The sequence below is a fragment of the Muntiacus reevesi genome, chromosome 2, assembly GCF_963930625.1.
Source record: "Muntiacus reevesi chromosome 2, mMunRee1.1, whole genome shotgun sequence".
In the NCBI taxonomy this organism is placed as follows: domain Eukaryota; kingdom Metazoa; phylum Chordata; class Mammalia; order Artiodactyla; family Cervidae; genus Muntiacus; species Muntiacus reevesi.
The window spans coordinates 137,527,125-137,539,344 of record NC_089250.1 but is presented as its reverse complement, the minus strand read 5'-3'; the positions used below and the strand labels follow the sequence as shown (position 1 = coordinate 137,539,344).

The 12,220-nt window shown below is 44.6% G+C and overlaps 1 protein-coding gene across 3 annotated transcripts in view; it reads right to left on the bottom strand.

The window, feature by feature from the left end:
- The window catches only part of PDE6C (phosphodiesterase 6C), a 53,099-nt gene extending 41,166 nt beyond the window's left edge, over positions 1-11,933 (bottom strand). For 2 of the 3 annotated variants that reach the window (XM_065922935.1, XM_065922936.1), the window contains exons 1-7: positions 11,469-11,933; positions 4,637-4,789; positions 4,443-4,532; positions 3,360-3,500; positions 2,609-2,683; positions 1,554-1,618; positions 1,385-1,451 (exon numbers count right to left, since the gene is read on the bottom strand). In XM_065922935.1, coding sequence (XP_065779007.1) covers positions 1,385-1,451; positions 1,554-1,618; positions 2,609-2,683; positions 3,360-3,500; positions 4,443-4,532; positions 4,637-4,789; positions 11,469-11,933 — 1,056 coding nt within the window. The remainder of the gene's footprint in view (positions 1-1,384; positions 1,452-1,553; positions 1,619-2,608; positions 2,684-3,359; positions 3,501-4,442; positions 4,533-4,636; positions 4,790-11,468) is intronic. The other variant, XM_065922937.1, reaches the window with a different exon arrangement.
- Between the last annotated feature and the right edge of the window lie 287 nt (positions 11,934-12,220).

Below are 12,220 nucleotides of genomic sequence, written 5' to 3'. Positions count from 1 at the left end.
ATAATAAAAAAAAAAGGGAATTCTTTGGAGGTACAGTGGTTAGGACTCCACACTTTCACTGTTTGGGATCAGGTTCAGTTTCTGGTCAGGAACTAAGATCCAGGCAAGCTGTGTGGTTTGGCAAAAAAAAAAAAAAATTTTTTTTCAATTATTTCATAACATTTGTTAGTATATATTGCTGTTTACTCTTAAAAGACATAAGATTGTCTCTCCTTTTTCTTTTCTTCCCCTTTGACATGTCTCTACACTAAGAGATCATGTCACTTGGTGAGGTCACTTTGTCCTGTAACCAACTAAGCCCAGAGTTAGGCATCCTCCCTGAAACCCTAGGGTAAAGCATCACTACATAGAAAGATTACCTTGCAGTCACAACAGAATTTTCCTTACTCTGTCACCATTCTGAATCCAGAAATATTCACACTAAGCAGAGGCAAATTTGTGACAGTAAAAAAAAAATATTAAACAACCTAAATTTTGTTTTACTTCCCCTGTGACCCCTGAGTCACTGTAATTCACATGCTCATTTACTAAATAATGAAGATGCATGAACACAATGACAACACTAAAGAAAAAACAACTATGCAAATACATGCTATAAAAATATTTTTTTGGAAACTTGAGTTTGAAGGGGGAAAAGGAAAGATGCCAACACAAAGAAACGTAAAAAACAGGAAACGTTCTTGCAGGGAGGTATCTTGAGGCCAAAAAAAATGACACAGATGGTGGAGAAGCCCAACTAGGGAAAGAAGTCAGCCATGAAAAGGAAGGAGAGTATGGTTAGGGTTAAGTGGGAAAGCTACTGGTCCGTGGGCCTTAAGGCCTATGGGACCCACCAGAGACCTCGTGTTTGTTGTCTTCCTGCCCCTGACCTCTCTCAGCCAGACCTGGCCTACTCCTCCCTCCCACCACACCCCCGCCCCACATGAGAGACTAGGGCAAAAATCTTCACTTCCACTATCAATTCAATGCATTTTGCATTGCAATCAATGGCAAAGTCTTTTCCTTATATATTTTTTCTTTTTGTCAGTAATTTTCTGAGTTTCAAAAGTCGTGACCAAGGGGAACTATATTTAAGGTCAAATTAAACCCAGCACGAGTCATAGTCATGAACTACCAGGATGTCTGAAATTTGTGTGGCTGCAGAATAAGAGGCTGGGAGATGAATCTGTCTTTCTTGTGTTGACTAAATATTTTCTTGGGGAGTCAAGGAGTTTCTAGTTCACATACATTCCGACTGCCACGATTCTTCTTTCCTGTGTCCTGTGCCAAAGCAGCCATCTCACCCCTACCTGGTGCATTCTTGCCTTCACAATTGTTCCTATCTCTTAGCTAATGAGAGTTTCATCCAATATTATTTAAGATTCAAATTTGTTCAATAACTTACAAATCCATTTTCAGCAACGTATGTTGGCAACCCACTAACGAGAGTCCAGTGGTCCGTGGGAGGTGTCCTTGAGGAAGATGAGAAGAAAAAAATCATTGCTATGCAAAGAAATGCACTGGATACAAATATAAAAGGGCAACTCCTGCAGCTGCTTCATGGCAATACTCACGGAATGACTTTGATCTCTTCTTTTCCATGTAAAATGTAATCGATGATTTTATAAAAGATGACTTCCTAAGAGGAAAGAGAGAGAATATGAGAAAAATCTCACCTCCCAGAGAAAACATTTTTCCTTAATGAACTTTTATTTTGAAATTTAAATATTTTATTTCCCAATCACATTTCTTCACATAACATAAATTACCAAACTACTCATGTCCTAATTTACAAGCTTGTGATAAAACTAGAAATATCATTGGCCACTTATCATATGAACAAGACTGCTGAACTAATTTTAGAAAGTTGAATACACCCTAAAAACTTCTAGGAGAATCTTCGGTTTTCTTTTCATTTCTATCGTCCAGACATATCTGACTGCTCACTTCCATAGAACAAATCATGGAATTTCTCAACCTCAGTCAATGTTTTCCCTTCCCAGCTGTACAGTGCACTTACCCCTTCCAGCACTCTGAATGGGTGCCTAAGAAGCAGGATTCGGTGAATACGTTGTCAAAGCTGGAAGGGACTTGAGAACTAGTCTCTCTGCTTCTGTGGGCAAATGAAGAACCAAATTCCATCCCCTGCCTTCCCTTTCCTGTATGCTGGGGATACGGTGGTGGAACAAGCTTCCTATGAAGCTTCCTATGAAACCTATCAAGAGGGAAAGTAAATCTAAGCCAACCTTTGCCTGGAGATCCCAGTCCAGAATGTCAGAAGAAGGGCCTGGGCAGAGTGTGTTTTAAAAACTATGCAGGAGGCTCTAATGCTCCCTCCTTATGAAGAAGCACTGATCCACCAAACCCTAGCTTCATAGAAAAGACAACTGAGAAGTTAAATGAGTGAAGACGAGGGCAACCCAGCTGGTTTGGGGCAGAGCTGAAACCTGAACCTCAAACTCCTTGTCCAGTGCTTTCTACTTCTCCAGGGTCCTCCAGGAAGTCCCAGGACTAGAGCCCAGTCCTTCTTGGGCCAGCACTCTTTCCTTTACACACGGCCTCCTCTGGTTTTAGCTCCTGGTAGCTAAAACCAGGCACAGATATCATCAACAAAGATGTCTGCACTCACTCTGCCATCTGGTGTCTTTGGACCTTTGTAAGGCTCGACTTCTCCAAGCTTGACTGGCCACTCATCATAGAATTCCTGGAGGCAAATATATTTAAACACTATTAAGCAAACTGTCCTGTTACCTACCATATCTTATATGAGTGCCATTGGTTTGCATATTTTATGTTAATCTATAATTCTGGAATTTTTAAGCTCTTTTTCAGTAATGCTGTTTATGAACTTGTGACTGTAAACAAGCCAATATTTTTAATCTGTAAAACGGAGACAATAACAAAATGCATATTACAGAGTCATTATGTGGATTAAATGAATAATACAGAGCACCTACCCTGACACATAGAAGGAGGGAGGGCAAGAGGAAGGAAAAGAACATGTATGGGAACTCTCTGCTCTTCCTGCTCATTTTTTTCTATAAACCTAAAAATACTCTAAAAGAATATGGTCTATTAATTAATTTTTTAAAAAGAAAAAAGACTTGTTGAAGACAAGGAAGTGGAAAAACCAAGTCTAGATATATTTTTTACTCCAAAAAGTACACTTTCCCTTCTTCTTTTCCATGTAAAATGTAACTGATGATTTTTAAGTTGACTTTATATAAAAGATGAAAGTACCATACTTTCTTGGCACTGATTCTTATGATCTATCATGACTGTTAGTTCACATGGTGTAGCCATTTTTTAATGGACTGCATTTCATGTGATGTGCATTTTATAGGTGGTGGTAGGGAAGACAAAATGTATGGAAGAGTGACCTTCTCCTTGGTCATGTCCAGCAGCCCAATGGAGTATCGTTCGCAGTTCAGGTATGTTCTAACAGTGTAGAGCGCTTTGTGAAACTGTCGCTCAACATCTGTGAGCTCTTCAAATATTTTGTTGGCTGACCACATAAGAATCTGAAAGTAGGTATTACAAAGAAAACAATCAGAACAAACTACAGTATGAAGAGGAGCATTAGTCAGAAGAAAACGGGATGCATCAAATAAAAGGAACACATGTCAGCAAACAATGCAATTCCATTTTTGCATATGTACGTGTCCAACAAACTACTGAGAGTCTCAGAGTGGGATGATGAGCAGACCTTTTGCAAAGCCATGTGTTTATGTAAGACATGACTGATCCCCATGTCCAAAATGTTTTGGTTCCAAAGGGCAAGCAATATAACACAAATGCAGAGACAGTTCCTGGGCAGAGGGTCCAGCATTGGGGGCCCACTGGTTACTGCTGGCCCTTTTGGGAAGAAAGCCACCTGACTCCTTCCATGTATCTTGAGCTAGTCAAAGGTTACCTGCCCTGGACAGTTAGCATGGGACAGGGCCTTGGAAGTCCTCTATCCCAACCACCCTCCCACCATTGTACTGATGAAGAAAGCGAGGTCCACAGAGTAGTTCAACTCAGGTATCCTGGCTACCAATGTTCTTCTTTATCCCTCTGGCTCAAGGAGGCAACAGAGGAGCGATTTACTTCTCAATGTAGCATCTTTACTATGTACCAGTAATACACAGCTCTGCTAAGAGCTTTATGTGAACGAATTCACCTAATGACCATTTAATAGTCACAGCAACCAGGTGGGATAAGTACTGTAATTATCATCGCCACCTCAAAGAGGAAGAAACCACAGCTACCCAGGACAGAGACTGAAGAAAGCAAGCCAGTAGTACCTACAGATAGAGGGGCAGGAAGGTGACAGGGGAGGGGACCATTAGAGGACACTGGGAATGGAAGCTTGGGGATCTGATCCAGGGGGTGTGGTTAGGAAGGATCTGTGCTTGTTGCCTCTAGGGGGTCCCTTTGTCAAACAGGTCAGCCTGAAGTAGCCACTGTCACCTTCTCTTTACCTGACTTCTTCGGGATTCAATATTGTACAGGTAGTTGGTATGATGAAGCTTTAGGATGATAGAGACAAAGCTGAGGTATTTGGAAAAGACCTACAGATGGCGGAGAAAAACAAATTAGGTGCGACATCTTTCTTTCACTTACACAACAAATAAATTTCCTGAGCCTCTGAAGGGATGCCCAGGGTTAGCATTACCTCTTCATCCTGTTTGGAAAATTCAGATGCATCTACTTTGTTAACTGCCATAAACACAGCAAGAACCTCCTTGCCCATCACGATGGGGGTTGCCAGCAGGTTCCTAGTGACATACCCGGTTTGTTTGTCCATGAAGTCAGAAAAATGGCTGTTCTGAAAGATACATTCACACATTTGCCAAAGCAGCACAAAACCATGAAGTGTCGGTCTAGGAAAGGCAACAGATCATCCTCTCTAGTTCAAGTGCTACCAAAAGATGACCAGGGCTGCAGGACAATGGTCCCAAGCCAACATTCCCCACCCACCCCACCATCTGCAAGCAGACAGAATGAACAAAGCACAGAATGAAATGGCCCATTTCCAAATGAGCTTTCCCACCTGAGGTGTGGCCTATCCGGGTTAGGGTAGGGTTAGGCCAGGAGGAAAGAGGTGATGTTGTGACCAAGTGGAAAGCAAGGTTCTAAGGGGAAGGGAGGGAAGGATGCAGGATTATAACATGGAGGAAGTGTGTGCTCGAAGGAGAGCACAGCTGGGATTCCATAGGGCTCTTCTTTTTAATTGCAAAAGTAAAATTTACCCTTGAAATCTCACAACCATCATAACATAAGGAAAAAATTATTAACTACCCCCAAACTCCTCCTAATCTCACCTACCTGAAGAAATCTGTATTACAATGCTTAGTGTGTCTCTGCCTTTCTCTATGCTTGTACAAAGCATCTTCTTATTTTTTAATAAAATTTTCTCTCCTAATTTTATGCAATTCATCACTTAACACTATCTTATGGACTTCCCTCCAGATTGGTGCATATGGATGTGAACTAGTTTTCCAGATTCTTGCGTGCTATTCCACAGTGTGGGGGCTCCAGTTCTGCTCAACCAATATCTACTGATTTAGTCTGTTTAGAGTTTTCCCCATTGTAAACAATACTACACTAATCACCCTTGCTTTCATTTTTATGTGATGGCGTCCCCAAATGGAAAGGTCTTTTACAGTATCAACAGGTACATGAAGTTTTAATTTACACCAGCTACTTTTACAAAATGTTGAAATTCTTACCACCCTCATGACAGCACCAGATATTTAACAGTTTTTCAAAGTCATTTTCTTTCTTTTTTTTTTTTTAAGTATTTTAATTTTATTTATTTAGGTAGGTCTCATTGCATGGCATGTGGATTTTAGTTCCCAGACCAGGGATCGAACCTGTGCCCCCTGCAGTGGAAGCACAGAGTCCTAACCACTGAACTGCTAGGGAGGGCATTTTCCATCAAGTCAATATCTCTCATTTATTTCCTAGGGGAAAATGAAATGGATTATCCTAGATACAAGCTTCAAGTAGAAGACGCGAGGGACGACTCTAATACACTAACCGTGTAGAGGGCAGAGTGATGAGTTTGGAGAGGCACACAAATGAAAGGGCTTGGGAAGAAGGTCAAGGATGGCAGTTATCTTATTAGCTGTAATTGAGAGTAACTGTGGTCGGGTATAGACTGCTCGCTCTGGGTCATGACTAGCTCCTCTTTAAGTCTTCTTCATTTGAAACTTCAACTGAAATTTCCACCTGACTTTGAGATTCAGTGGCCAAAAATCAATGTGGTCTTCCTTTCACAAGTTGTATTATGTTCATTTCGCCATGTGGATGGTGCTTCTATAAGTATCTGGACTTCTATAAGTAGTTGGACTCTGTTCAGTTTCCCAAAGTAAAAATGGAAGAGTCCACTGGTGTGTGACTTTGGGGCCAGAATCTCCACCAGGGCACAATGACTGCTTGGGCAACAGAATCACAGCCCTGCTCAGAGCAGGAGACCTGGGCTGAACCTCAGAAAGACCTGCAGACTGATGCAGATTTGCAGACCTCATGGCAGACCTACCGAATTCTAATCTCCTAAAGTAGAAACCGTCTTCCCCAGGAATCTACACTTTTAGTGGATGAATTGATTCCATAGAGGATCCTTAGAAATGTGAGATGATAAGGAAGTCAGATGCAGCCCTTGACCCCAGACTTCTTCTATACCCTCCCAAAGTGGAACCCCAGAAAACAGCTGCTTATGTAGGAGGCAGCATCGCATAATGATGAAGAAAGTTCTCCAGTCAGATGTCCTTGGCTGAAACCAGCTCCTGATTCACTAGCTGTGAGCCCCTGGGCATGCTACTAACCCTCTGCAGCCTCATTTTTTAACCTGAAAATGGGAACAATGGATATTATCTACTGTCTATCATACCTGATGTGAAAAGAGAATAATATAGTGTGGGTAGAGCACTTAGAAAAGAGTCTGACACATAGTAGGTGCTCAATAAATACTAGGAAGCCAAACCTGGGACTCTGGGGGCCTCTCTGGATGACAGGGCTTCCCTTGTGGCTCAGCTGGTAAAGAATCCACCTGCAATGCGGGAGATCCAGGTTCATTCCCTGGGTTGGGAAGATCCCCTGGAAAAGGGAAAGTCTCCAGTATTCTAGCCTAGAGAACTCCATGAACTATATAGTCTATAAGGTCACAGAGAGTCAGACATGACTAAGTGACTTTTGCTTTCATTTCTTTTACTTTCACTGGATGAGAAGTCCTTCAGGTTTTGCATTACCATTTGGCTTCCGATGATGATGTGATGTTAGTTGTTCAGTTGTTTCTGACTCTTTGTGACTCCATGGACTAGCAGCCCGCTAGGTTCTTCTGTCCATGGAATTCTCCAGGCAAGAATACTGGAATGGGTTGCCATTCCCTTCTCCACGGGTTCTTCATCAACCCAGAGATCAAACTCGAGTCTCCTGCATTGTAGGCAGATTCTTTACCGTCTGAGCTACCAGGAAAGCCCCATCATTTGACTTCTACTTCTAGCTTTTCTAATCAATGCCAATCAATGAAGAAATTATATGCACTTAGCTGATGCAGGCCTCCTATGCCTAGAAGCATGCTTGCTCCTGAGGGCTAGCTCTCTGCCCTATGCCAAAAAGAGCCATGTTTTTTCCTAACTGCATATCTGTGACTTCCTCTGCCTCGTGCAGCATCTTCACTCAGTCCGGAACACCTCCAGACTTTGAAAGCTTCTTTCTCTTAATCCACTGCTATAGCCCAGGCTGGCTTGCTGTCCATTTTCCTCCTAACTTATTATCCATTATAGAAGGTGATCACTTTCATTTACACAGTGATGCTAGGCATTGAAGAAACAACCAAAATGCCCAAAACATGTACCATGGGATGGAGTTGGGCAGCATTTCTTGGCTAACACATTTTACTCTGCAGGTTCAAAACTTGATGCCATTTTATTCTAGATTCTAAACACAAGAAGATGTTCTTACATTCAACTGAATGTTTTGAAAAAATGACTTACAAGTTTCAAAACTTAATACTTGCTTATCATCATATCTGAAAATCTTGGATAAAACCATCCATCAAATTTCAGGGGTAGGTAAGGTGAGGTTTTCTGGTTTTGTGTTTTCGTTGCTTCAAACAATCCTTGGTAAAGTTTCTTTGAGTAAATTCTGTATCTTTTGGATTCACAAACTCCCCTCAATGATTTTTCTTCAAAGAAGTCAATGAAGGCAACTGGGAAGGGCTGTCTGGATCCTCATCCAATCTTAGTCCTGTTAAATTCTGATCAAACATCTGGAGATCCAGAGTCAGAAGGAGACAAGGATGGAAAGCTATAAGTGCAACCTATAAGCACCCTGTTAATTATTGAAAACTTAGGATTCTCACATGGCTTTCTTTTAAACCACTGCCAGGAGAACCACCCAGAGTTAATCACCACCTTTCCCAATAGAATAGGAAATAATTAACTTGATGAGGATATGTCACAGTTTCCTGTTATTAAGTTTCCCTGCCTTTAACCTGTTTTAAAAACAGGCAGTGATCACTGACCCGGTTTTGGCCACCTACATCCAGCCCCCAAACTCTTCGGACATTAATATGATATGATCATAGCTGTCATTTATTGAGCACCTCCTGGGAGTCAGGCACTTTATGATTTGGTTTCCTCTGTTTCTCTCGTGGAGAAACACAGTCCCTCATGCAGTGACCGTCTCAGGCCTGGATCTGTACCCAGGTCATCTGATGCCAAAGCTCTCACCTGGCACCATGTGGCTTCTCTGCCGCCAAGGCTGGGAGTATCCAGTTCTGCCTCTCCATCTGTGTGCAGGGAGTCCTTCCCTCTCTGTGCCCACACTGCCCACCAGGCAGGAGTTGTGTGTGGTCAGGGCTGTGGCAGAGAAAAAGGGTGGCCTTGCAAGACCCGGATTATGAGCCTAGATCCACCACATCGTGCCTAACTGACCTGGAGAAGATTCTCACATACACGGGATGGAAATAAAAATACAGTCCTGGCCTTCTGCGTAAGGTCTTTGCCAGAATCAAGTGAGATCAAGAAAAAGAGGAATCTTCATCAAGAGTCAAGTGCAATGAAAAGGTGAAGTGGTGGTAGAAATGTCACTTAAAACGGGGGTTTCTAACTCCTTTCTCTGCAGATTTTACCACAGCAACTTAAGTGTGGTGAGCCTGCAGGGCTGCAGGGTGGGGTGAGGGTTGGAACATAGCAAGGAGGCTGCATCTTCTCCAGTCCCTCTCATCACTGATCAGACTCTGGACCCCAGGAGAGACGCAACCCCCACGACTCAACTTCCTGTCTGCCCAAGGGAAGACTTAAACTAACAAGTCCAGGAGCCCTTCCATCTAATCGTTTACAGTTGATTTGAAATGCAGTTCCTCCTCTTGCATCTCTTCACCCAAAAGACCAGTGGTTCTCAATGTTGGCTGCCTATTAGAATCACCGGGGTAGCTTTTAAACCATACTCCTGGCTGCATCCCAGTCTCTGAGAGCCTGATGTAATTGGTCTAGTGAGAGTCTCACACATCTGTATTTTTAAAAGAACTCCCAGTTTGATTTTAATGTGCTTCCAGAGTTGAAAAGCACCATTCTCGGAGGGAAAAAAAAAAGCTCAGAAACAGTAGAAATGGAGGGCTTGGCAAATGAGGTCTTTGTCCCCTTTCAGGAGGGAGCTCAGGAGGGCGGGAGGGCATCTGTCTTCACACATACTCAGTAAAAGGGAGAACACAGTGACCCTGCCCCCACTTTACGACCATTATGGGGGTGCCAATCATGGACGGCAGCAGACCCAGGCCACCTGATCTCTTAAGCAGCACCTTTCTATCATTCTGTCCTCAACAGGACTGGGCTCATTAATAAAGGAGCAGAGCAGAAATTCGGGCTTGCCAGGTGGCGCAATGGTAAAGCATCTGCCTGCCAGTGCAGCCCCTGGAGGAGGACATGGCAACCCCTCCAGTATTCTTGCCTGGAAAATTCCATGGACCGAGGAGCCTGGCGAGCTACAGTCCAGGGGGTCTCAGAGTTGGACAAGACTAAGCACACACACACGCACACACAAACACACACACACCAGAAGTCATTTCATCCATCTCTCCTTTAAAAAAAAAAAAAAACTTTCTTCCGAAAAAAAGTCTCGCATGTCACTTTCTTAAGTTTGCTGTCCTCGTCATTTTGGAAATGGCCTCAGTCAGAGACTTGCAAGAAGCATATTCCCATGAGAAAACTTCAGGATGTACAGGCAGAGCCTCCTCCCTGGGGTCCAAGAACTTTGCCTTAAGGCCCTTTATGCACTAGAAGCAGCTGTAGCAGACCCAGAATCCTACTGAAACCAGACGGAATGCACTGCAGGGAGGGGTGGTAAAGACGGAGGACCCTCAGGGCCTAACAGCAACCCTTGCCCCTGGGGGTGTTTGCTGAGTGTTGCTAATGTTTGAAAACCTCTGCACCTCCTGTGGATCCGCACAGCCCCGCTCCTGTAATCAGCTTCGGGAGGCACGCAGGGGATTATCCTCCAGCCGCCAGCTGCCCTCTCCATAAGTAAACCTCTACACAGTAAGCGTTTCAGGGGCTGCTCCCAGTCAGTTCTGTTCCATCATCTGCTAGCTCTCCCGTTTGTTAACAGCAAAGCAAAATGACAGGACGCGTGTGCAGGAAAAGGGCTAGCAGGAGAAACTCCAGGCTGGGACCTATGGTGCTACTGAGTGCAGGGATTATGGGTGATTCGCATTTCCTCCCTCTTTCTTTGTATGTTCTAATTTTTCTTAGATGAACAAGCAATTTAGTTGGAAGGAGAACGTTCTTTTTAAAACACAATAATTTATGTAGTGCTCAACTGGGTCTTCAGGAGGGTTCAAATGTCCCATTTACAGGATTGGAAATTCTTGGTCGATCTGAATTAGGAGGGGTTGAGATGGCCAACTGCATTTAATCATCATCTAAATTCACGTATTTTTTACGATCCAGATGGGAACATTTGAAATTTCATGTCACTTTTCTTTTTTCACACTTGATCTATAGGTGAGAGAATCATTCCTGAGCCAGTTCACCCCAAAGAGCTGACAGTCTTCAAAGGATTGTGGGTGAGAGACGTGGGGAGCAGTTCAGGGGCCTTGGCATCTGGCCTGTTGGCTGATCTCCCCAGTGAGTGGCCTGCTTTGCCCTGTTGGTCAGGACAGTGTCCAGAGGACAGAAGAGGTATGAGGGAGCAGGTGTGAACTGCCCCATGCCCAGGTAAGCTTGCCCGACATTACAGGAGACATAACGCTAAAACATTATCCACTGCTTATCTGAAATTCAGATTGAACTGGGCATCTAGTCATTTTATTTGTTAAATCTAGCCACTCGTGGCCTGGGGGTTCCTCTTCTCCACCACCCACTCCCCAGGTTATAGCCAAACCACAGCCACAAAGATGGCCCCTGGACCCACCTCCACTCCCTCACCCCCCTCTTTCCCATGTTTCTCCCTGAGGCCACCAAGACCTCCTCTCCACTCCACGTCACCATCAGACGACTCACCTTTTTCACATCTGGAACATTAAAGGTTTTCTTTGTGTGAGCAACCCAACCCACTATCCCGACGTCCAACGGAAACACAGCTTCTCTGTCGGGGACCACCAGGTTGTCCTCAAACTTGGAGGTGGGGGTGACGTCGAGCAGCTTGGAGGCCACCTCCGGCGTGCCGTTGCGGGCCCGACACAAGAACATGCTGCAGCGGTCGGCCTGCAGCAGCTGCGCCAGCCTCCTCAGGGCCCTGTGCACCGCCAGCTCCACGCTGCCCGCCTCCTCCAGCAAGACCTCCAGTAGCTCCAGGTACAGGGCCGCCTCCTCCGCCAGCGTCCGGCCGGGGAAGGAGGCGCTGGCCGGGGCCTGTGCCCCGCCGCTGGGCGCCTCCGCCTGCAACTTCCTGTTGAAATACTCCTTGGCAAACTGAGGGTTGTCCTCCAGGTATTTCTCCACCGTCTCTTGGCTGATCTCACCCATGGCGTGGCGTGCTGTGCTGCTCTGGTTTAGAAAGGAAGAGACCCTCAGAACACCACCAGAGGCAGAGTGCCAAGAAGGAGATACATCCTGGCCAAAGAAACCAGGAAAGCCCTAAGGGGCACCTCGCAGGACACCCCCCGCCTCCCCAGAGGCCGAGGAGAAAGGTTGTTTAGCAGAGCTTTCAAACTGGCCTGTAACTCTTGAGATGTGACAGAAGGCCCTGGCTTAGAGTGGGATTCAAGAAGCATGGGATTAAAGAGTTCTTCAGGACACGAAATCCCTAAGCA